The 25134-nt window shown below is 37.1% G+C and overlaps 1 protein-coding gene across 9 annotated transcripts; it reads right to left on the minus strand.

Annotated features, from left to right (window-relative positions):
- Positions 1-9: 9 nt before the first annotated feature.
- On the minus strand, positions 10-22245 carry CD274 (CD274 molecule). 9 transcript variants are annotated; one of them, XM_085566725.1, is made up of 11 exons: positions 11270-22240; positions 10038-10248; positions 9247-9355; positions 9008-9054; positions 6900-6968; positions 5873-6223; positions 5129-5410; positions 3813-3923; positions 2220-2270; positions 1199-1264; positions 10-232 (listed from the first exon to the last, which is right to left on the minus strand). In XM_085566725.1, exons 3-11 carry the CDS (start codon positions 9282-9284, stop codon positions 210-212), a joined length of 1038 nt encoding a protein of 345 aa, XP_085422851.1. In that variant the 5' UTR covers positions 9285-9355; positions 10038-10248; positions 11270-22240; the 3' UTR covers positions 10-209. The 9 variants fall into 9 exon arrangements, 6 of the variants coding, with proteins under 6 accessions (XP_085422851.1, XP_085422852.1, XP_085422850.1 ...); XM_085566726.1 differs by lacking the exon at positions 9247-9355; XM_085566724.1 differs by having other exon boundaries at positions 9247-10248.
- Between the last annotated feature and the right edge of the window lie 2889 nt (positions 22246-25134).

A 25134-nucleotide genomic window follows, 5' to 3' on the forward strand; every position in this document is an offset into this window, starting at 1 on the left:
TCACATATATGGACTCTTGCATTCAATAATTTTTTATTCTATAATAATTATTTTAACTTCATTACATTTTTTCCTATATTACAACAATATAGAAGATTGCCATCGCAAAATAAATACCAAAAATTAATATCCCCTTCAATAGATTGAACACAGAACATCTGAGCTGTCAAATCTTCACAATAGAGGGAAAAAGTCTTCCCCTGGTCTCTCTAGGTCTTCTCAATATGCATATCTGTAACAGGAAGAATTATATGAAAAAATTATCAAATTACAAAATTATGAAGGCACAGAACACTTCATAGCTTTGCACCCCTTTCCTAGAGTTTGAATGTACCAAAAAGTTTCCTTGATCATCAAAATTAAAGATCTAAAATTAAATTAATTAACAGATTAAACAGGAAAAAGATCATGGTAGGAAATAAAAGTGGTAGTTCAAACATACTGTTGGGAAGAGCTCTATAGCAAATACAGTGAGATTGCTGTTGCTTAGGTCCCCCTTTCTTTTAAAACATTTTAAAATAATTTCAAGTACATTTAGTGCTCCCTCTGTCTGTATTCCCAGTGGTATATGCCCAGGTCCTAACTTTTTGGCTTGGTGATCAACACCTGCAGGACCAGCAGGCTTACCTGTAAGTTTACTGTAGTAAAGTGTACCAGGGAGGAATTTGGGATGCAATTAATGCAAGTGCAAACTTCAGTAATTTCACCCTTCTGTTCTACACCATAGAATGTTTCATAGATTTGAGATATTTAATCATGTATTTTCTTGCTTTGTTGAGACAGAATCACACAGCTTGAGACCTGGTCAAGTGGCTGTGACAGGTTCCTGTCCCCTCCCTCATTGCCATCACCACCCTTACAGATATGCATGAACAATTATTTCTATAGTAAAAGTAGAAGATGTAAAAAGCAACTGGTTTGGATTTTTATATATCTCCACATCACATTTTCCTCTGTATATCTTTACTTTCTATTTTAAAAACCAGATTCATTATCTGATGTAATAAACAGTACACAATGAGTTATGATGGTGAGTTTGTACGACACAGAATGGGAGGGAGGCTGTATTAGCTCTTGAAGGCTCTGTCTGTTGAAACAAGAGTCTATAAACCAGCCTTGAATCAATGCTCCAGTGACCAGGGATGGTTTATGCTGTGTACAATTGACTACCAATTTTTCCTTTGTCATTTATACTTACATTTCAGCTCTCTATCTTCAGAAGAAGCATCTCCGTAGTCATGTGTATCCTTATCTTTTGACAGCTCTGTAAGCAAAGGACATATATACACGCAGCACTGAGGATAGCGTAAACTTTTCCTATAGTGATAAATTTGTATTAGAAGCTGCTACCTCAGTCTGCTCAGGATCTAGAGTGACTTGAATGCAGAGCAAGAGATGAGATTAACACCAAATGCTGTGTCTGTTTGGGTAAGTATTCTCAAGAGAGTTGTTCTTAGGAAAAAACCCAATGGCCAGCATGAACTAATTTTCACACAGCAATTTAATTTGTGGTGGTCTCCAAATACCCATATAACACATTAAAAATAAGTCAGCCAGTAACCATCTTCAGAGGCAGCAAAAGGATTTTAATTTTTCTCTCCTGCTGTAAATATTAAGTCTCTTTGCTCTTTTCTTAATTTCCTTCAATACCACCTGTCATGGTGATCCTAGCCTTCCACTGAGCTTTCCTCATAGTAAATAGCATCAATATCACAACACAGAAATTAAAGTTTCCCTGAGTTTCTCTCAAAAGGGCCAAACACTCTGTCATAAATGTTGTGACAAAGCATCTCAAATGCATGCTATGATACTGGAGAAAACAGAGGAATTTGCCAGTGCAGTTCAAATTGCAGCAAAATGTTTGCACATCAGGATGTGATGCCATTCTGAGGTATTATGTTCCAGGGAGCCTGTTCCATCCTATTGCAGATTTTCTAAAACACAGCATACTGCTCTGTCTTTTTCTTGTGCTTACCAGGAGTGCATCAGTTCCTGGAACAAGTATGCATTTCTTTAACATTTTCCTTTCAAAAGGATGACACAGTCATGAAAAGCTATTCTTCAATTGTAATTTATAGTTGTTATGTAAATGAAATGTGGAAAGCAAAATCAAAATGGAATTTAAATCTCCATTTGGTTGTCACCACTACAAAATTAATTTTCAAGCAATTACTTCCACAAGAATCACACTCTGCTAGATTTATGTCATATGTACATACTTGCTGTTGATGGACTCGCCATAGATGTTCTGTTGCCCTTATTTGCTCTAGCTGAAAGACAACAAAGAGAAAAAAATTTTTAAAAAACACCCAGAATACTTGGCTTTAGACCTAATGAGAAGCCTAAACACATTGGTGAGAGTGGTACACATTGCATATTGTAATCATTTGTTCTCAAAACACTAAATTTCTTCAAAAACTTCAAAATAAATTCTTTAGTGCTCCCAGTCTGTTTGTTTCCTTTCCAACTTCCTTTTCTTGTTTCTAAGCCAGAACTCCATTGATAATATACACTAACATCACTGGAAAATACTTGTTCAAGTGGTTTCCCATTGCTTCTTTTCACACAGAATTTTAACATATCAGAAAACAGGGAACAGGGGATCATCTCAGCACTTTCTGAGAGAAAAAATGCTCACATTCTGGGAAGATTCTGTTCTGAAAAAGTCTCTTTTCTGGTAACCCAGGACAGCTTAGGGTTTAAGATAAAAATCTATTCACTAGTTTAGCTTTTGAATCAACTTATGGTTTATCAAACACACACACTCACATGTGTATGTGTGTATATATAGATAGATATGAAAGCTAATGTGATGTGCATTATCACATACACACACAAACAATAAATATTACTCAGGCAACCTAGGAAACTTCTGACCTTCAATGAAATCCCCAGAGGGATTCTTTTGAGCAGTCAAGGATTTTGCTGTCCCTTCTTCCACTTTCATGTTCTCCTCCTACTCCTATTATCTTCTTAGGGCAAGTATATTCTTATACTTGCAGGATTATCTACAGTTCTCTTGCAGCCTGTTAGAATCACCTTCAAGCCTGTTAAGCTTATGAGTACTTCTCTCAGGATGTTTCCATAGCTGCCCCTCTCCCCCACCCAACCTATGAAAGAAAAAGAAATTAACAGTATTTCTTTTAGTTTAAGTAACAAGTTAAAAACATTTTTTTCCTTTATTTTGGGTACTAGATATAGTCTTTTCATACTCAGATAACCTACAGATTATCTCTTCAAGTTTTTATTTTGTTAACTAGCAAGTGAAAACAAATTATTGCCAATGCTTTAGCTTTTCAACATACTGTGATGCTAAAAGTATTAATTAATTGAGTGAACTGAGAAAGTTCACTCAAAACTTAGTAAGGAAATCAATTAAATATTTGCTTTAAAAAACAGGTGCTCTTACAGTTCAGTAAAATTTTTCAGAGAATGCAGAAAAAGAACCACTAAAAACTTCCAGTATCCTGTCTGCTACCACCATTCTGGTCCCCAGTCAAAAGAGAGGACACAGAACAGGAACTTCCAATTTCCAGTAGGTAAAAAATAAGTGCTTTGATGTTGCAATAGGTTAGACACTAATCTTACTGCTTACATCCTTACATATAAGAAAGATTAACAGACATGCATGGGTAAATGGGGCTTGTGAAGGGTTGATAACATGTTTCACTCTGTCAACTTGCTAGTTGCAAGTCAAGCAAAAAAAGAGAAATAAACTGTGGCAAAAAACTGTCTCATTCCACTCAGCAAGCATGAATTAACAGAGAAGATTGATAATAACTGAGATATTCTAAAATAAATAATTTGCGTACCTTTTCTTATGCAGAGCAGAAATACAAGCACTGATCCAACGAAAGCAGTAGCAATGAGAGTTGCTCCAACAAAGCGTCTGCTCTCAGTCTGGAGAATGCCATCCGTTGAATCTTCAAGAAAAACAGGTGGGGGATAAGACATTACATAATTGCATAAGATCCTCCTTTTGCCTTTCTTTTTCACTGTATTATTTTTGTTATGAGCCATTAAGACATGGTAACATAATAGATTGTGTCTAAGGACAGGTGTTAATGGTGCACATAACACTTATTTTCAAATAAGGGTGGGGAAAGATATAACATATTTATATTTGTCTTTGTTCTCTGCATTCTATGTGATAGAGCCTTTGATCACATCAGAATTCTGTTTGTCAAAGTGTTACATCTGGCTTAGTTTCTCATCAGTATTACAGGAAAAAGGTAATTGAGAAAGAGGACAGAGTTCCTTTCATCTGGTAATGATTGCTCTAAATGCAAAGGGTAAATGGTGTTCTTGAATCCCAGATATTTTTCTTGTTAAAATCAAACTTGCCCATCGAAAGAATTACTTGGCTTTCTCACTCTAAACCTGCCTGTTTCAAACCCTTGTCTTGTCAAAAAGTGTGACTGCACAGTTGTTTTTAAAACTAGGTGGTGAACTGGACAAGGTAAATGACCTCACTAAGTAACAGTGTGACAAAGAGAAATACTATTTTTGAGTTGGATTGGGTCTCCAGTTTGGTTGGAAACATATCAGGCTACAATGCAGAAAAGAATAATCAAAAGCAAAAGCAGCAGAGGAGCTGCCTAGTTAAAAGGTTTAATTAGGAATTGTATTAGTCTTGTGCATTTATGAGTTTTTCTTCAGTTCTGACTTTATGAGGGAAAAAATCTGTGTACAATTACTTTGATTTAAATGTGCTCAAAGCAAAAGCTGTAGTGGCAGGAAAAGACTATATTGTTCAAGTTTATGTGACAGTAATCATCAACAAAATAGAATATTCTTGGAAGATGGAAGGTTTTACTTTCCAGGTGCTGAGTTGCATGTCTTCCAAATAATAGAACTTTTTAAACATTTAAACTCAATTTCCATATACCTGCAGGTCACACAAAATTCCAGTCTTTAAATTCTGACCATACATGCATGATGAACGTGTTAGTATAGTGAAAGTATGCATTAATAACAAAACTTAATGACACAGGTATGTCTTTCTTTCTAGCCTCTTCAAAATTTGGAAAGAGAAACAAATCACAGCTGATTTGACTGGGACAAAATTACATTAGCACCTTGAAGTGCCTTGAAGTGTATTACCATAAATGAAATTTAGAAGTGTTACCTGCTATTTGTAGAATGGCAGTTGTATTTTCTTGCAGCTCTTTATTCCAGAATATACAGTAAAAAATCTCATCAATTCCACTTTTGATTGTAAGGGTACTTGTCACACGGTACAACTGGTCACTTGCAGTTTCAAACCTTGTGTTTGCCTTATCAGTCAAATCTTCGTAGTTTCTATTCTGCCATATCACTTCAGCTTTTGGATATCCTTCTGACTGGCATGTCAGCTTCCATTCATTGCGTCCTGTGCTCACCATTCCTTGGTTTATAATTCTGTAAGGAGCTAAACAATTGGGGAAAAAAAAAATCATTACCAATAGGAAGCTAAAAACACAGCCTGTATTAAACGAAAGACACCTTTTCTTTTTCCCCAGCCCCCAGGGTCAAGTTTCAGCTTGGATTTTAACAGGAAAAGTAAGTAACACTATTGAGTCTGTAACTGGAGGTACAGGATTTATTACAATTTTGATGTGGTTTAGAAAGCTCACTCGGCTTTATGGTCTTTGTACTCTCTATGTGATTTTGCAGCCTGAGTCCTTACATGTCATAGGGGATTTAAAGGACAGAACACAGATTCAACCTAAACAGAAGTGCCAAGTTACACAGCTGCGCAAGCACCATTGGATAGCTCCTGTCTCCAATGAGGTTTCTTTAACTGCTGATACAGATATGTTTTACTTCACGATCTCCTTTGAAATCTTCTAAGAGTATCAGAGTATTGAACCTCTGGTAGTAGCACACACACCTTTAACTTTCAGATGGATTGTCTTGTAGTCAGCTCCCCCATAGGCAATAACACAGCGGTAAACTCCTGCATCTCTGAGCTTCACATCAGTGATCTGAAGGAGAGACTGTCCCAAGTTCAGATTCTCTTTCAACAATTTTATTCTTCCCCTAAAGTCAATGTGCTGACTTTTGAAGTCTTCCTCTCCTTTGTGAAGTACATAAACCTGCTTCAACTCATCTTTCTTTTCCCAGCTGACACTTAAATCTCTAAACTCTAATTTCCCATTCACTGGAAATGTGCATTCCATGGTTACATTGTTCCCACGTTCCACAATGCAGAGTGACTGAGGAGCTTCAACAGTGAATAAAGCTGAAAAACAAAATTTGGAAGAAAACTTAATTTTTCAATAATACACCTAATCTTTGAAGTCATGTCTTACCATATCCATAGGAAATTTTAAGGACCAAAGTATCTGCTCTGTTCTGAAAAGTTAAACATTTTGGTCTGTAGTTGTCCAAGTGTGTGACAAGCTGTATACACACACAATGGGTGCTCATATCTGCAGACACCTGCTTTGTGCACACACAGTGTGATGCTGTACTGAAAACTGTGAGCTGTATATGCACAGCCCCTCAGCTGTTGCTTTGAGAACTCTGCTCTTGTAACAGGTAAGTATTAGTGCCTTCAATGGGAATATCCTGTTTATGTAAATGCCAATTGTTTTTTACCCACAATGTTAAAGAATACACAACATTTCCCAGTTTTGATAGAGCCTAGAAAACCTTTGGTGTAATGGTACCTTGTTTGAAATGGTGCCTCTGCTAGACCACTGACGGGGACTTTACCCTGGGCCCATATCAAAATACAGGCATCTAGTTTAATATAAAGCCACTAATGTAAAGCTTAGACCTTTTCTCTTAAAACATTAAGGAAAAAAGCTCAAATGCTAGCAGCTGAAGGAAAACTGGAGAAATTAATATTTCTATGCTTATACATGGAAAGAAAACATACTAAAACAGTTCTCCTGAATTTTATGTCTTCTTACCATTTAGGAAATGCCAGTAGAATAAAAATACATACAGAAACAAAGACCTTCCCATGATGTAGATGGAACCTAAAATGATAAAAAATAGATAAATATAAATACATACTCATTTTCTGAGCTGCACTATCAAATACACTTTATAGTCAATCCACACAGAGAACTGACAGGAGACGCTGAATTCCACCCTATTTAAAAACAGGACAAAACTTCACCCAGTAGAAAATCAGGCAGAAATCTTCTGCATGGCTGTTTCCAGGAAAAACATCTTACTTTATTTGCTTTAAATATCTGTTCTTGACTATGGCTAAATAGATGCTTTATCATTATCTGTTGATTAATGAATAAGTACTCACAAATACCCAGTTGTACCCCTAACTATAGCAGGAAATGTTGCTCCCATTAGGAGAATGAAAGAGTTTTCTACACTCAGTCAGTGCAAGAAATAGAACTTTAGTTCTTCCCCACCTGTTTGCTTTATTTTAACATACTGTGAATACACCCTGCTTTTTTACCCTGGTCCCACAGTACATACTAGAAAGATCACAAAGTTACATATATTGTGAAAACAATTCATGCAGTAGTTCATCTCATAACTCATATTTATGCAATAACAACTATGAATCAACCACTCACACAATAGTGCCTTTGTAAAACAGTGACAAAGCCAGTTAATCTACAAGCAGAATCAATTGCCTTGAATTTATGCTGCTTTACCTCTAAGTACAAAAGTAATTTCATTTTTCTGTCAGAAGTTTTTCCCTTTTTTTCTGACATACGTTTTACAGTGCGACACAACATTTTAACATTTTAAAATGCTTAATATCAACTCTTACATTTAATCTTCACACACCCACTGATTTTGGTAAGTCTGTATTTTAAGTCATAAATACAGAAAATGGAATTTTTTTTTTCTAATTTTGGCACCCCAAACATCCACCAAAATAAGGAAGAATTGCCTTTAGCTGTTTTCTAGTGGTAGTTTCAGAATCTGTATAAGAAATTAGACAACTGTAATGCTCATAACACTTTCTAAATGATGAAATTCTATCTTGACTGCCATTCTTCACCATTTTTATGTTTCATCTTTCTTTCTCTGATTGTCAACTTTAAGATTATAGTGAAAAAATAATTTTGTCTTGAATTCATATAATACATGTGCCCTTACAGTGCTGTGGCCAAAGGGAACTAGACTGCTTCTAATAATTTAATTCAAGCTACTTCTTTTCCTCAGATTGTTGCTGCCTGATCCCAACAGCTGATTTGCAGCAAGCAATGCATATGGAGCTGAGAAAGGAAAGTAATCAACTGCACTGTTAACAATGTAAGCATGGTCTGAAAACAGGTGCAGGAAAAATACAAAGATTTTCAGGGTGGAAGATCTGATTAATTGATAAATCCTAGGCTTAATAAAATGATTAGGTACCAGACTTATTCCTTAGCCACAAGTGATGTTCTTGAAAGCACTAGAAAATTGCAGCCCAATCCTGTGGGTCTGCAAGAGCTTCCCTGAGCACATATGCATCAGAATGCCTCCATCATGATTCCCCTGCTATAGTAACAAGCTCCACCAACTAAGCTCCAAAGTAAAGCTTTTCAAACAGGATAGAGGTATACCCAACACACAAATGTGCCATAATCACACTTATTCTGTAGACAAGCCTGCTGCTGAGACTGACAGGGTCTTGTGCACTCCTCCTATCAGAAAGATCAGAGTTGCAGCACATTGACTCAAAATACTTTCCATTTTTTTTTAAATAGAGGCTGTAAACTGCTCATAACAAAGCAGACTGCTTGAACTAGTACACTGCTTGAAACAAGCAGTATGTGCACTACAGTCAGGATACTGAAAGATACCCATACTCCTGCCTGCAACCCCTATCCACCTTATTGACAGGAAAACTAAGCGTTGGCATGATCTGATTAACTCCGGGAAGATAGATGACAACAAGTTAGCTTTTATAGTCCCAAGACCCATGTTTATGTCCTGCAATTGCTGAAATTTATTAGCATTTCCCCACTGCAATTTATAAGCATTTCCCCCACAATTTCTCCCACTGTAGAGGAAAACAAGCTTTACAATTCAGAAAAGAAGTATGACTATTACTTACAAATTTCCTCAAGACTAAGAAAGTTTGCTGCTGTATTCAATTTTTCACTTCCAGAGGGAAAAAAATGTAGGTCCAGATCAAATCCAGGTGCACATGCAAAAAGAAAACCAATAACCATTATAGAACCTTCTCCTGTTTTGCCCTAAGCAGAAGAATCCTCTGGGTCAGTCTGAGACCTTGACATCAGTCAAAGTCCTTTACTAAAGCTATCTGCTTGCTGTTTTTCTTACAGAACCTACCACAATCCCCCTTCTGTCCTCCTGCCAGCTTCCAACATCTGTGGCAGTTTTTTAAAAGTGAAGTATATTCACTGTGCAAATTGCTCCTCGGTTCTGCTGCTGCATGTTTCTGCCACAATCAAATGATAAAGACAGGAAAAAAAAAACTATTTGTCAAAAGACTTCATGTGACAACTTAAATGTTGATGTAACTACATCTACTTCTTTAGGAAACTCCCCCATTATTGAAAGTTCCCCAGCAGGGAAAATTCTGTATTGCTAACTGTGGTTCACTATAACCAAAGACATAAATGCTGCAAAAATTAGAACATAAAAATACCATGGGCATTTTAAGAAACATGTAATCCAATGAAAGCTATGTGTGAGCACTAGTCCTTGGAACACCAATTACAAGTGGTCACCCATCTACACAAACTCAGGGTCCCTAGATTATTAATCTCAAGCCATGCCAAAAAGCTGCGAAAAACAACTAGAACTTTCTACACAATTTTTTCATGTCCATAAAGGTCATAGGAATAGGAATAATGTAGGAATAACAGGAAAAGCATTTCCTACCCTCCTCTTGTAAAGACAAGTATTCTCCTCCCAAAATCTGGACAAAATGAAGGGCCTTGCCTTGCTACAGTGCAGTGAAAAAAGAGTTCTTAATCCTATGTACTATGTTAGCAAAAAACAGAGAGCACTGTCTTTTTAATTTTTTTAATTTTAATTTTCTTTCATTCTCGAAGTCAATTAAGGATACAGAACCCCCCCTGCCCCCTCAAGTGTTAGAAGCAAAAGGATGTACTCACATTAACTTGTAGACTGTAGTGGGAGAACCAGGTCAACAGCACAAAATACAAATGTAAACATATGTTTCAGTGTAAACTCATTCTCTTAAGTTGTCTTCACATACATCAGAAAATGGTTGAAAATCTCAGAGAAGTTAAAATACTGTAAAATGAGAACTCTAAAAAATTTTCACTGTTTTCTTCTTTCCACTTGACAGCCTGCTCACAGTATCTGTCATGGAAGAAAAACCACGTAATGTGGAATCATTTGTCTGACTGATAAAGGTTAATGTTTTTACTTGATGTGTGAGATGAATGTGGAAACCATAAAATAGCTGAATGTAACATTTAGGTTGTAACAACCTGAAACTACCTTAGGAGATTGAGGGGGTGGGTGAGACCGATAAATGTTAATTTCCACTGGCATTTTTGCTGCTTTTAAAAATTATTAAGAGTTTTTAAAACTATTAAAACTAAAGGCCAAATTATATTGTCTCTGTGAAGAAAAAAAAAAATGCAACAGAAAGAAACTGAAACACATTTCTAAAGTACTGTGAGATCAGAGCAGCCAGCTTTCAATGTAGTGACCTTTCAATGTCAGGAAATTAGCTTCTGCTTTTTCATCGCTTGCCTTGAGGTCACAGGGTTGCATTTTCCATGTAAATTTTTAGCAGCAAATAAGAGACTAGGACAGGTGGCATTGTGTTTTGTTGGGTTTCTTTTAGTTCTTGTTGTTTAATTTTGTTGTTTATACACACATACGCTGTATAGATAGGTAGATAGGTATTCGTATATATGAAAAAATTATATATATATATATACACTCGTATATATAAATATATTTTTACTGCCCAGCTCTGTACTGCGGTGGTGGAGTTTGAGTTTTGGGTTTTTTTCAGCTGTTGTGCAACCAATTTCCCAGACGCCCGTCTCAGCGCCGCCTGCCTCCGGGCATCCCAAGGACAGCAGCGCTGGCAGGGAGCGCGCCCCGGGCAGGCTCGGGCGCCGCGCTCCCCTCACGGCGGGCCGCGGTCGGCGCGCACCGCCACAGGCTGCGGCCGCCGGCTGCTGGCCGGCTCCGCCTTGCCCGGGGCTCTCTCCGCGGCCGCCGGAGCTGCGCACAGCCCGTCCCGCCCCACCTCGGCCAGGCCTCGGTCGGACCAGCGGGTTAGAGCCGAGCCCGGCCCGGCCGGCCCTGCCGGGAGCCCGCCCGAAACCCCCGCCCGACACCCCCGGCCCGCTCCGCGCCTCACGTTCCCAGCGCCTCAGCCGCGGCGGAGCGCGGAGTGCGGGCAGCTTCTCTTCTCCTGAGAGCAGTGAGCTCTAGAAAACAAAACCAAAAGCGGGATCATGCTTCCCATGCCTTATCCTTTCATTTTAGCGTGGTGAAATCATTCCATTTCTAAACGCATGTCTTGCGTGACTGATAGATACTCATGCGGAGGATGACTGGTGTCAAAAGACTGGAAATGGTGACACAGTATCCAGGACAGCCATATATTCCAGGAGCTATGTCCTGCTTCTCCAGAGAAAAAGAAGCAATTTATTTAAATAGCTCTGTTCCCTGCCACTTAAAGAGCGGTTGTAAGAACAGTTTACTAATGAGTGTATTTACAGGGTAAAATATAAATCAAATACAAAATTGTGATCCGTGGTAGCATACACATCTCAGAGATGTGTACTGAAGGAGGGGAAGGACACCCAAACCCTGTGCTGTCTACGCCCTATGCATACTGCCACCTGCAGTATGAAATTAATGGTTTTGTGGACCATAAGCCGGGAGGTGTTTGAGAAACCACAAGAATCTCTTCCTGGAAGCCATCAGGTTTTCTGTTGATACAGTACATTGATGAGGAGGTGTTTAACAGCAATCAGTTTAATTGTGTTCAAAACTTCCGAAAACATATAACATGACTTCCTCAGAAAGAAGGATGTAGATATTAGGTTACGCTCTAAAAACTCTTCTGCACACCTCTCACACGTACCTCCAGATAGACAAAACTGCTGTCCCTGCTGCTTCCAGGCCCTTCCCAGGGGATATCAGCCCAACAGAGACACCTCCACAAGCACAGAGAAGCACAGAGGTCTCAAGACAGGGAGGAGCCCAAATAAAGGACTTAGAGGAAGCTCATATTTTAATAAGCTTGAAATAGTTTAGCAATAAACATGACATTTGTAAATGGCAACTTACACAGCTATGTGGTGTACACAAGTTACCCAGACAAAATAATCATAAGCCAAGCTGTGAAGTTTCTTTCCAGTAAGTACAAAATATGACTACAAAAACATTCCCAGAATGAAGTGGAAGCTTTTAGTTTATGATAAATGCTTTAAGTTGACTATGAAGACCAGATAACATAGTGATTTCCCCTACAGCAAACAAAAAACTCTGTGTCAAAGCCACAGGCTTATCTTAGCTCTGCTAGGATTTTCCTTCACACAATTCCTGTATTCAAGAAAGTCAAAAAAAAAAAAAAAAAAAAAAAAAAAAAAAAAAGTAAAAATCTACAAGGTTGCAATTGCAATCATCTTTCTTCATTAGTGTAAAATATTAAAAATCTGGATTGTTTTGCTGAACATTCATCCCTAAAATCTAAAAGAAAAGAAAAAAGTTACTGTCACAAGTTAAATGATTAGCTATTATGGGGTTAAAATGTCCAGTCATCTATGTTTACAGGGAGTACACTTCAAGCATACTTAAGTAAATATACTGTGGTAAAACAAGGAAATTGGCTTGCTAAATTCTACAAATTCAGGACATTGATCTTCAATTTCTTTCTTCAGTTTCTTTCAAACTAATTATTTTGATTGATAGATTTTGGAATTTATTTTGTAGATAATCTTTCAGATACAGATATAGCCTACTTTCCAGGTACTTGTTCTATAGACTATCTCCAGCATGCTGTTTCCTACTCAATCTGGATTATATAATTGAAGAGAACAATTAATTATTTAACATCCAAATCATTATGGTAAAATTCAAACTGATGCATCCAAGTGTACTACATGTAAAGATAAGAGAAAATATACTTGCTTTCTTTCAAATATTTCTTTTAGTTCTAATTCTGTGTTCCTCTTTCTTCCTTATCATGTATAAATCACAAATAAACTACCTAATTAATATCTGCATCAGCACAAATTATAACCACTTCAATTTTTAGTTGACTCTTTTTTTTTGTTAGGTATCACACTTAACATTTCCAAGGTTCAATTATATTTTGGACCAGCTGTTTCTGGAGAAAATATACCTTATAATTTAAAAATTATTTTTAAAAATATGACAAGAACAAAGGAGACATGACTGCCTTTCTAATGGATGCCAGATTTGTGTTATAATGAAATGTCTTCATAATTTCGCATGGGTCTTTTATAATGTCAGCAATACCTGTTGCTTTCTGGACTAGAGAAATACTGCCTGCCTTCAGAAATGCTGACAATCTAACAGCACCATGCAATATATGATGCTGTCTGATTTTTTCCTGTGGTCTCTGTACTATGACCTGACAGACTGCGAATTGGAACAGGAGAGGCTATATCCCCTGTGGGTGGTGCCATGTGGTGCCATGAATATTGACAATATCAGTGAAATCACATAATTCAGTTCATGTCTGCAGCCACAAGTTGTACCAACCAAGAGAAGCAAGAGCTGCAGCCCCTACTGCAGGTGGACTCCTGCCAGTGTTTGAAGTCTGATGTAGCTCAAACCAGCTTCCCTTCCACAGGCATGAATCACAGTGGCTTCTTACGCCCTATGGAAACTAGTCTCCATTCTCTGTGCTATTTCTTAAATCCTAGATCCTTTCTTCAGAAACCTGTACCTTTTTCCTAGCAATAAGTCACAGTTCTGCCCCTCCACCTCTCCCTTATCTATTCTTGTATTGTTGAAATCTGCTGCACGATCGTGTTGACCCCTCTACAGAAAGCAGACCTCTGTAACACAGAGGTTTTCCAGACCTGCAGTACAGAGGTCTACTGCACTCCTCAAGGAAAGATTTGGACAGATCAAAATGGTTTGCTTGGTTTCAAGGGGCTCAGTGTGTGAAGATGAATGGTATCTTTGGTGACCTGCTTTGAAAGAACATTACATTCTCACAAATTAATTAGTGAAACACCCATTAGTCGTAATTCTCTCTGATGAAGTCTCGTTAAAGTAACACCTGTCCGTTGCTGCCAGTGCATTAGTGCCATCTTGTGTGGACCTGGAGTATACCAGTAAATTTCTCCCCTGGATCTCTGCTGCATCAGAGATCCAGGGGAGAAATTAAACACTTGTTGAATACTTCAAAAAGTCACAGACATTTTCAAAGTATCACTACAATAGTTCAAGTTCTTGGAAATTCTTTACTTCAAGTTTTTTACTTCAAGTAAAAACACTAAGCAAATTTCCATAACAGAAAAAAAAATTTCCCCCTTCCTTTTCTCTCATTTTTGCTCTACCAGTAATTAAAAAAAAAAAAAAAAAAAAGGAGGAAAAATGGGAAGACAGCTGTTTCCTCAATATTTTTTTTAACGAAACTATTTGAAAAATGCCTGGATTTAGAAAATAAGTATTGGCAAAACCAGCATGTACAGATCCAGATATCAGCAGATTGAGTGAATAGATTGTTTCTGGAAAAACATTAATTCTTGTGGTAAGACAAGATGTCAAATTGCACTATGAGGTGTTTGAAGTGCCATGTATCCTCACAGACTCAAGCTGGAAAACTGAATGAGATACTCCTTAATGCCAAAAAAATTCTGGATGTTAGAACATGCTGTTAATATTATCAGGGCTGTAGATTTGATCCCTGCATGGGCCATTCACTTGAGAGTCAGACTTGATGATCCTTGTGGGTCTCTTTCCAACTCAGAATATTCTGTGATTCTGTAATTCTAGCACTTATTTGTATCACTGTTTTAAAGGCCAACTGATAGAACATAATTTCTGACTCAACATTTTTAAGTATGAAAAGTTATTTTCTTTGGATTTCAAAGCCAGACGGTAATTACAGATGATGATGTCATGAACACATTCTGACACATAATGAAAGGCAGAGAAAGATAAGAAGCGTTAAGCAACAAAGGCAATTTAAATTATTTTCCTTGTTGATTTACATGGATTGCCTAGATGCATCATATCCCGAGAGGTGAGCCTACCACGGTCTGTGTGTCTATTTATATGGGATGGATTTCTTCAAATTCCTTTTGATAGTTTCTATAGCCGAAGAGGGGGCGAAAGGGAGGGGAGGAAGAGAGGGCTGGATCACGACAGGCTCCTCGCGGGGGCGGCTCTCGTCATCCTCACCCGGTTCTCCCGCTCGCCGGCATCCTCTGTCTCATGTCTTCTGCTCTGCAGGGCGCGATGGCGTTCATCTTCTCGAAGCCATGAACGACAGTGTGAAAGGGCAACAGGAGTTTATGCGGCTCCAGGTAACGGAGAGGCCGGCGGCGGTGCGGAGGAAGCTCTCCTGCGGCTCGCTGCCTGCACACGGCTGGACTGGCAGCTTCACCTGCTGAGCTGTGCTGTCCTCCCAGGGTTAAAGTGCTCCATTTACGAGCTCTGCCACTTCCTGTGCGGTCACAGCGTGCAGCAGGTTCAGGTGTGTAAAGCACCTGTTCTCTGTATCAAAGGACTTCCTCAACAGTCTGTCTTAACAAACTATAGAAGTGGAAACTATCATTAAAGTAGCCAGACCCTAAAAACAGTTTTGGAAACCTACTTTGAAAAGTACATTTATGCTGAAGTTGAGCTGTGTTACTGAACTGTAACACTGCAATGTTGAGAAACATGTATACATTAAAAGCTAATCTGTTATGACAGAGTTGCTAAAACATGGGTCTTATACTCTTAAAATATATGAGTTGAATATGTTTCAACTCTCACACCATTAAAAATATTTTAAACAGTTCTTTCTTTAAATTCAATTTGCAGCTGATTTTTTTTTCTAGAAACCTCAGATTAGAGGATGGGGATGTTTTATTCCCTGTCATAAAATAAGAAAATAGCAGCAGAGAAAAAGGAAAAACAGTTTGATCAGGGTTCAGAAAGTTGTGCTGAACAGACCTACTGTGTAGCACTCGCTTTCTGAGTTGTTGTTAAATATCTTGTAACATACTCATAATATTTATATGCCAAGTGCTGGAATGCAGTCTGAAGGATTTAGCTGGAGTTCGTTCCTTTAGTTTTGCATTTAAATTGAGCACAGGTAAAATTTTAAGAATGTTTAAAGTAGTGATGGATGAACTTCCAATTTACTAAATTGCCAGTAGATGGCGTATTCTAGTTTAGAAAGCAATGTGCAGGTTTTGTAGGATCACAAGTAAACTCTGAAAAGTGACCTTGGAAATATGTCTAAGAAGAAGAAAGATAGCATAAGGAAAGATGATATAATAAAACAGTGAATAACTCTTAAGTGTTCAAAGAAGAGCAACTTTTTGCATGGCTTGTAGACATCATTTTCTGTCTGTACTGTGTTACATGTTTCTTAGATGCAACCGCAAGTTTTGTGTACAAATTTTTTTTCTTCCTGCACAGAGGTGCTCCTCCCATCCCCAAGGTTTTTGGAAATCCAAACAACATAAAGGTTTTCAGTTTGACAGATTGACAGTGAAATTACAGTGGAAGCTTGCTTCACAAATTGGTTCTCTGTTGGGTAAATAAACTTGAGGAAAGATCTTGAATTCAAGCTAACCTTTGTAGGTAGCTGCAGACTTTGAATGCCAGTCTTTGCCTTGGCTAGTTATAGCTCATATGCTCAGGCATTTATAAAAAACAAACTTTGAAGGCAGTTACAAAAATGCCCTGTCAAAATTACATAAAAAATTTTTGCAAGATTTTTTCAGGAACTTCCCTTTACTGTATTTCTTCTTTTTGATAATAGTTGTCCTGCATTGTATTTCTTCTTTTTGACAGTAGTTATGGTGAGAATAGTACATTTCTTTCTAGCACTACAAACACCTGATAATATCTGATTCCTACTGTGTTTGCAGACACACCTGCCATGTTAGAAAAGCCCCATCTTTTGAAAACATGTGAAGTGTACAGTTGAACCAGGTGTAAAATATTCAGTGGGGGCAGGGAAGAGAACTAAATTTTATGTCATTAGGGGATAGAAGAATGTAGCCATGCTTCAAACTTGGGGAGAGTGTAGGGAAGAGGAAAGACTGCCATTTATCTTTTCCATACTTGACTTAAACTGTTTTATTTACATAAAATTGTAACTAGAAATATTTGGAGAAGTTAGGTCATGCTAGAACCAGAATGAAATAGCTTACCTTAAAGCATTTATGTATTCTTGTGGTGAAATAGTGGGACTTGGATGCTGTCAGTTCATCCATCTTTCTCTGAAAACCATCATATTTATTAACAAAATAGAAGCTTACACTTGAAGCAATATGATGTACTTACTTTAAGATATTCAAAAATACTGATTTGTTTTAAATGTAAATTGACCCCAAAACAACATGTAGGATCAAAACTTCTTGGAGTTTTTCATAGCTTCTGAACATTCTTAAAGTGTCTCATGATTAAGATGCTAAAGGAATAGGGTAAAATTGTCACTCCAAGCCAATAGATGTGGATCAAGAAGTCATCAAAATTGTTTCAACTAGAATGCTTTTCCTACTAGCAGTGATGGTGTGATAGTAAAACCTGGAATGAAACACAGTAGGTATTGATGAGACAGTCAGAACCTGTAAAGCTTCTTCTGCTCCTTGCAGATGGAAAAGTGTTATAACATTATGTAAAGTGCTTGGAACAAGATTTTTGTGCTGTTAATTTCTGTCCCAGAACACTTTTTTTTTTTTTAAGCAAAAAATCCCAAATAGGTGTATGCTGTCCTCTGAACAGAGAAAATACAAAGCTCTTTAATGATTGATTTATTTAATGTGAAAGATTGTAGGTTGGAGAGTTGCAAAAATAAGAAGGAAATAACATGATAGATGTTGGTAAAGAGCCCTACAAATCACAAACTTTGGTACATGCTAAAGCTCAGTCAGTTTCAGAGGACATTCTGATTTGTCCTGGACAGCCAAACCAGCTTGACTACTTTAGCATAAGACAATACTAAAATACGTTGTGCATGGGTTTTTTCTTTATACCTTTTTTGGGATAACTCTGAAAAGAAGGGATTGCAGCCTTGTAAATTGTATCTTAATGCTTTTTTGAAGAATAATAAAAACTCAACTGTTTGCCTTGATGTTGAAGGACTTGCCAGTTGTTTGTATTGTCTTTGTGTAGCTCCAGAATGAAATATCAATCTGTGTCAAGTGGAAATTGTTTGTGGTAGAAGTTTGTTGAGGCTTCATTTTTATCATAAGCCTGCTCCTTAAAGTGTAGTTTGCAAAATTATTTTCAAACACTTAAATATCTTATATCTACAGCTCAGGACTACTATATGGCCTTGCAGAGTGCTTTTAGTGAGGCTGAATAGGCGAGAGGAGGTCTCTGCTCCAAGCCACAGAGCAGTTATAGCAGATTTTTTTAATGAGCTCTGAGTATCCTCTTAATGCAATTAAATGTGAAAATTGTATGTATTTCTTTAGTCAAAGTGCTATCTTTTGTAGTTTCTGTTCTAGTGAGGCTTTTATTCTTTGTCTTTTTTAACATCCCAAATGTATACCTTAAGAAAGCTATTGCAATAACTATTTATTAAGAAAGCCATTTTAAGATGTACAAGGCAGCCTGGAAAAAGACACATATCTGAAAGTGGCAAGTAAGAATGTAGAAATATTTCTGGCCAATTATGCTTTCCTCAGTGTGGATGAGAACACTTTAAATATTTCTTATTAATATTTCTAGACAGTGACCTTACTGTCTAGAACTGGGTGTCAAGAACCCTGACAGGTTGCTTTTTTGGTAAGAATTGTCTGTCTTCATATACTGTGAAGATATATTAAAGATACTTCCTAAAGACTTTATTGTGATGAGAGAGACTTATGTTTGGTTAATGCATAATGCAAGTAGATTGTCTTCAAATAATATTAAAAATACAAAAATAATCTTGAATACTCTGTATAGTGTTATTTAGAATTATAAGAAGAAAAATCATGGTAGAAGATCATAGCACAGTACTGATTAAAATTTTAATTTACTGCAAATGAATGTGATTCTAGGATTGCTTAAAGCAGAGCTTACTAACTTTGCATCTCAGAGTAGTATTTTTGCAGTGATGTGTAAAAGGCATTCTAAGCACAATTTAAAAGGCTTTTAATTTAGGGGCCACACATAGAAAAACCTACATTCTTCTGCCAAATTTTAGCCAGATTTTCTAATACATACAGAGAAAACAAAAATGCTTTCATTAGTTTTTAACAGAAGCCCACCAAGTCACTATCATGTCATTCTCATCTCTGACACCCCACTCTACTCCACCCGTTACTTTTATAGAGGTAACACTGCTTTTGGCTCTAAAAAGTTGCTTTTCCTTTCTTTGCTTGGGAAATGCTACTCAGGGGAAAGCGATTAATATCGCAGCTTTCCTGTATGTAACAATGTCTGTACTACTTGAAAGGTAACCCTACAGAAGAGAAAGCTGAGATTTTCTTTTCATAACAGGGGTTTTGGTTGTTTTTTCAGTGGTATAATAAGAGTTGAATTACATGAAGATATATTGATGTGTATAGGAATAGTACTGCATAGTAAGCAGTGGTTTCTAGTTCATACAACTAAAAAAATTAATTGCCAGTAGCATTTAAAATCCTTCATGACTGTTTTCAGGTATATCTCAGTTTATAAGTGTTCTATAACTTAACTAGAAGATTTTTTTTTTAATTGGAACTCCACAAATAATTGAGGGTATACTGAGTCCCTTACTGACTGACCTTTTTTACTCTCTCATTAGTATTAACTTCATCATTAATAATGAAATCTGAGTTGAAGACTCCTGTGCAATTTTGTTGTATCACTCTTTTCTCTATTATGAGATGATAGATGGAAAGGCATGGATGGAAAGACTGATTTGTGTTAATATCTTTATGTATAACAATCAGACCTAAGGTTTAAGTGTATCTCTTGATGTTGTCAAGCCACTGAAGTTTTCACCTAGATGCATTTCTGGAAAACTTTACAATAAAGCAGTGAGGAGAGAAGCACTGATTCAGAGTCAGAGAATGGAAGAGACAATTGTGTTTCATAAGGGCCTGCCTAGAGAAATGAAGTAAATAGGGTAGTAAATAGAGCACAAAGAATTCTCTAAGCTATTGCAGAGCACTTTACTCTGGTTTTGAAAAAAAGCCCTAACTCTAGAAAATGAAAAACCTTTGTGTTTTCTTCAAATAAAAAACTAATCACATTCTGCCATCCTAAAAAAAGGTGTTTCTACTACAGCAACACAATAGGAGCATATTGCTGTTGCAGCAGATATTAAATAAAGAAGCCTAGAATGTATCTAGTCCTTGCAGAAGCTTTTATGAGACAGTGTACTGGGATTTTCTGCAGTGTCAATGGTTCTGGAGAAAGGAAGCCTGCTCAAGCACAGATGTACACAGCCTGAGAAACAAGCATGAAGAATAAGAGCTGCCTCTGGTCACAGTACTGCAATATCATGGGAACAACTGAGATGTGGTAGGACCACTCATGCAACTTGAAATCTCTAACAGAGAAGTACTAAGTCTTCACAAAAGACAGCAAGGAAAGAAAGGAAGTAGTGATGGCCATGATGAGAAGGTGTAGTTTGTAAGTTAAAGTCAAAGGAGAGTCCACAAAACATGACCCTGTGGAGGGAGCACGCTGCAGGTCACCAGTCTGAGGGAAAAAATATATGAAGAAACTACAAGCTATTCTTTTAAACAACTGAAGAAAGTCTCTGGATTACTAACTGATTCTCATGAGACTGTACTTTCCCTAAAATCTGCTGAAAGTGCCATAAATAGGAAGACATACATAATCAAGTATAGTTCTGCAAAATGTGAGGAGTAACTGCTTGCTACAGGTATGTATATACTAGATGGGCCATCCAAGGGCCATCATGCACAGCTGAATTTGTTATTTACAAATGAGGGAGAACTGTAATATTACAGTCAGATTTGATTGTAGCAAGATGAGTTACAGACCCTGGACATTGTGAGAGAGGATTTCACTTGCTTGGGAAACTGGTAGGCAAGGTACCATAGGAGCTTTGAAGGATAAAGGAGTTCAGGAAAGCTGACATGATTTAAGTGCCAGCTAAGTGTCCTTGGCCACAACACAGACTGGGAGCTGAAAAATGGGAGCAATTCTATAGAGATGCATGGGACACTGGAAGACAGCAACTAGGGCATAAGTCAGCAGTGTACCCTGACAGAAGAGAGAGTCAAAAAGACAAATAAGGGCTTTCTAAGCTGTAGTGAAGCCAATAGGTTGACAAAATTTTCTGTTGTCTTCTGTTCAGTGCTTTGTTAAATCCATTTAAAGACTGCATCCACTTTTTGCACCCCTTCTTCCCCAGTGCAAAAATACAGGTGAAAAAGAGCAGCTTTTGCAGCAGACGACCAAGATGGCCAAGGGATGGAGCAATTCTTGCAAAGAGGCCAAGTGAGCTGTGCTTATTTAGCCTGGAATGAGATGCCTTCTGGGGAGCAGGATCTGAGGGCAACCCCCCCACCAACCATGAGTGCTCAAGAAAATATAGCCAGAAAGTGGAAGAGGTAATGGATATACATTGAAACGGGATTTGGGAAGCAGTACAGGCTTTTCCCCTTTCAGTGATGCTTTCAGCCTTGGAGGTTTTCAAGACCTGCAGGATAAAACCCTCGGCAGCCTGGTCTCCTGGTCTGATCACATAGCTGTTCTGAGCAAGACTGCTGAGGTTGAACCCAAGTGATTTTATGATTCTCTAACACCCACAGAAGCAGGCTATGGCTCACTGTATTTTGTGGATCCTGTGAGAGAGGATTTTCTTACCTCTCTTTCTTCCCAAACTGAGAATTATGAGCATTTACTGCTTGATGTCTGCACTTGTACTGAGCACCACATGCACAGCAGCGATCTGTTGAAACAAGATGTGACTTGGTATAACTTTTAACTGACAGCTGTCAGATGGATTTTAGAAGTATGTTAAGTGATAATGATACAGAAATAACATTTCAAGGAATGGAGAAGGGAATTAGGAATTAAAGCCTCTATGTGCCCTGCCTGTCAGAGTACAAAAACAAAGCACAAGTCTTGTTTGTTGGAATAACTTGCCTGAAAAGGATTGTTCATTCACCTGTGTATTTTGGAAGTTTTGTAATATATATTGCTGTATTAGCAGATACATTTGTCCTATACTGTATGTAAAATTATATATCCATCATTAGCACATACATAAGTCAGTTGAAATAAGAAATTTCAATACTAGGTTTTAACCATTATTTAAGCAAAACACATTAAAAAAATATTGCTTTCAGATTACAACAGGTCAGATCTGCTAGTCTTTTAGTATCAGACTGGAGGATTGAAATTCTTGAGAAGTATGACTTTTAAGAATAAGTTATACAGGAGGAGCCAAGAATCACTGAAAGTGCTGGTAACAAAAGAAAGTAATTAGTGCTTAGGACATGTCATTATTTTATTGTTTTTTGGCGGTTGCAGTCAGAGTGATTTGGAGGGTTTTTTCTGGTGGACTTTTGGGGTGTTTTTTTTCATTCTCAGCAAGAGGATTTCTTACCAGACAAAAGGATAGTCTTCTCAGTGAGAAAGCATAATTTCTTTCAGGAGTCAAATACAGTCCCCCAAATTAATCTTTAATGGGAGCCACTAAACTTGTAAGAAAATAAACATGCTAGAAAAATAATATACTTATGACAGATCTTGTATTTACCAATAATAAAAGTGTTTTATTATAACCTGTCTACAGCATGAACCTCTGGATAGTCTCAATTCCGGTCTGCTGCTGTCCCTCCTCTCTCCCTATTTTATTATGTTAGTCTCTAAAGTGCATTCTTTTCCCCAGGTAATATTGGATAGCCAGGAAACAGTCATAGATCTGCTTTCATAGCAGTTAGTCTTTGAGAGTTTATAGACTTGCTCCCTGTATGCACCCTATGTGGGCATGGAAAAGAGTCTATACTCCTTGGTTAAAAAAAAATCAAGATCAAGTAAATCTAGAAAAGTAAGGGCTTGTTTTTCTGTCTTTTGACAATACAATGTTAGTACATTTTTTCTTTTTTCCCTGAAAATCCATGGCAATCTTTCCTTGGTTTTTAAAATATTTTCTTTCTTTTATGGTCCCTAACATCATCTAGGCTTATTTTGAGTCATGATAAAACTATATTATCCTATTTTAATTAAGTCCAGGTGGTGGTATGGAAAATCCTCTATAGTTCTGTATCTCACTGGATACTTATATACTACTTTCTTTTCTGTTTCCCCTTTTTTTTTTTTTTCTTCCTTGTTCTCTTTCATGGTCTTCCCCCCCACCCAACTCTGCTTTCTTTTAACAGCTTCTTTTGAAGTTTTGGTAGTGATGCAATTTAATAAAGGAAATAAAAATTAAAGGCATTTCTTCCTCAGTTAGTTGAAATTTTGGAGTAAGTGGGCAGATAGTATAAAATATCACTAGGGAAATTCATCCTCTAGTTCAGCAAGGGACATTCTGCCTTTTCATAGATACAAATTATACAACATTTTCTTCTGTAAGTGAAATTATCTTTTGACACCACATGGAAATGCCAAATGTATTTATCTATTGCAAAAAACCCCATCTTATTTAGTTCATTCCAATTATAAATAGTAAGATTTCCACTTCTGAAAATGGCATTCATGTTCTGTGCTTTCATCTGTTCTTCAGTTCTTGCCTGTGGAGAAACATGTATGCATTGTACACTGTGTGCACAAGCCATGTCACATGCTCTCATGAATCAGATTGAAGTGAAACTGCTGGTGAGTGTTTGCTATATCTACAAATGGCAGTAAAGCTCTCAGTTTTGTAACAAAATGCTTCAGGATATTATTTCATCATATATACTAATGTGATATTAATGTGATGTTAATGTGATATTAATATCATAATAATGTAATTTAATGTTACAAAAAAGTGTGTGACAAAAGTATCTGGTTTTGGAGAAAAGTATCAAAAACTCACTGAAAGCATAGATAAATGCAACTTAATATCACATGTTTTCTTTCCTCCACACTGCCAGCTCTTGGTTAGAGGCAGACCATAGCACAGTTACTTTACCTTCCTGCCAGGATTATATTGCCTTAAGAGGTTTGCTTATGGCAGTAAATGAAAGTAACATGGCAGTTTTCTCTTCATGTTTAACAATTTGTCCTTAAATCTGAAATGGAAGTACAGAAGTACCCTGTAGATGCTTATTAATTGACCATATATTATATCCAATTTTTTTTCTGAAATAAAGACATAAAAACTATTTTAAAACATAGACCTATTATAAGAGATGGAACTGGACTACATTTCAGTTTATAGGCAGACACTTGTGTATTTCAAAGCAAGATGTTTTAACTTCAGTTATACAGCTGTTTATTACTGGTGTTTTCTTTTCACCTCAATGTCTTTTTGAAAATGTACAAAGAAGTTGTAACATTGGTGTTTGCCCGGTAAGAAATAAGTTTGAACCTTCCAGCAGGAGTTTTCAGTTTGTTTCTTATTGGATTCTGTTGGATAATCTAAGTAACCCTCTAGTGGTTTTTGAAGTTCTTACATCTTAAGAAACTTCTAGAGAAGTTGCTATGGTAATATATGACAGGATGTATAGTAAAAGAGACAGCTGAAGGATTTTAAACATATCTTCAAGTGGAAAATGAGATTACACATTTAGTGGAGATAGAGTACAAGCAGCATTTGTATCTGCATTTTTAAGAAGATAATGTTTCTGTACAAATATATACCTTCCTTAGGTTAGGTTTTGTGATATTTGAACTGAATAATGGATTCTACACATAGCACTTTGCTGGACTTCTTTTACTACAGATACTGATAATTTTGTGAATGAAAGATGAAGAAAACCTGATTTATTTATCAGACAGCTCATAGGTCTCCTCTGACCTCCTCTCCTCAGTTTTAAATTCCTTAGAATTAAAAATATATTAAGAATGTACAGATCTATTAAGATAGGTCAGTAGAGGTCCTATTAGAAACTAGACACTGGAGCACATTCTTAAAGACAATTGCAAAATGCTAATGGAAATTGGATGAGGAAAAACCAAAACTTTTGAAAA

This window comes from Lonchura striata, chromosome Z (genome assembly GCF_050655825.1).
Source record: "Lonchura striata isolate lonStrDom1 chromosome Z, ASM5065582v1, whole genome shotgun sequence".
NCBI classification, from domain to species: domain Eukaryota; kingdom Metazoa; phylum Chordata; class Aves; order Passeriformes; family Estrildidae; genus Lonchura; species Lonchura striata.

Coding starts and splice junctions, on each gene's coding strand:
- CD274 (XM_085566721.1), bottom strand. CDS start 9,125: ATGGTTATTGGTTTTCTTTTTGCATGTGCACCTGGATTTGATCTGGAC. Junction 3,924..5,128: donor TGCCATTCTACAAATAGCAG/GTAACACTTCTA, acceptor TTTTTCTTGAAG/ATTCAACGGATGGCATTCTC. Junction 233..1,198: donor TGAAGATAGAGAGCTGAAAT/GTAAGTATAAAT, acceptor TTCCTGTTACAG/ATATGCATATTGAGAAGACC.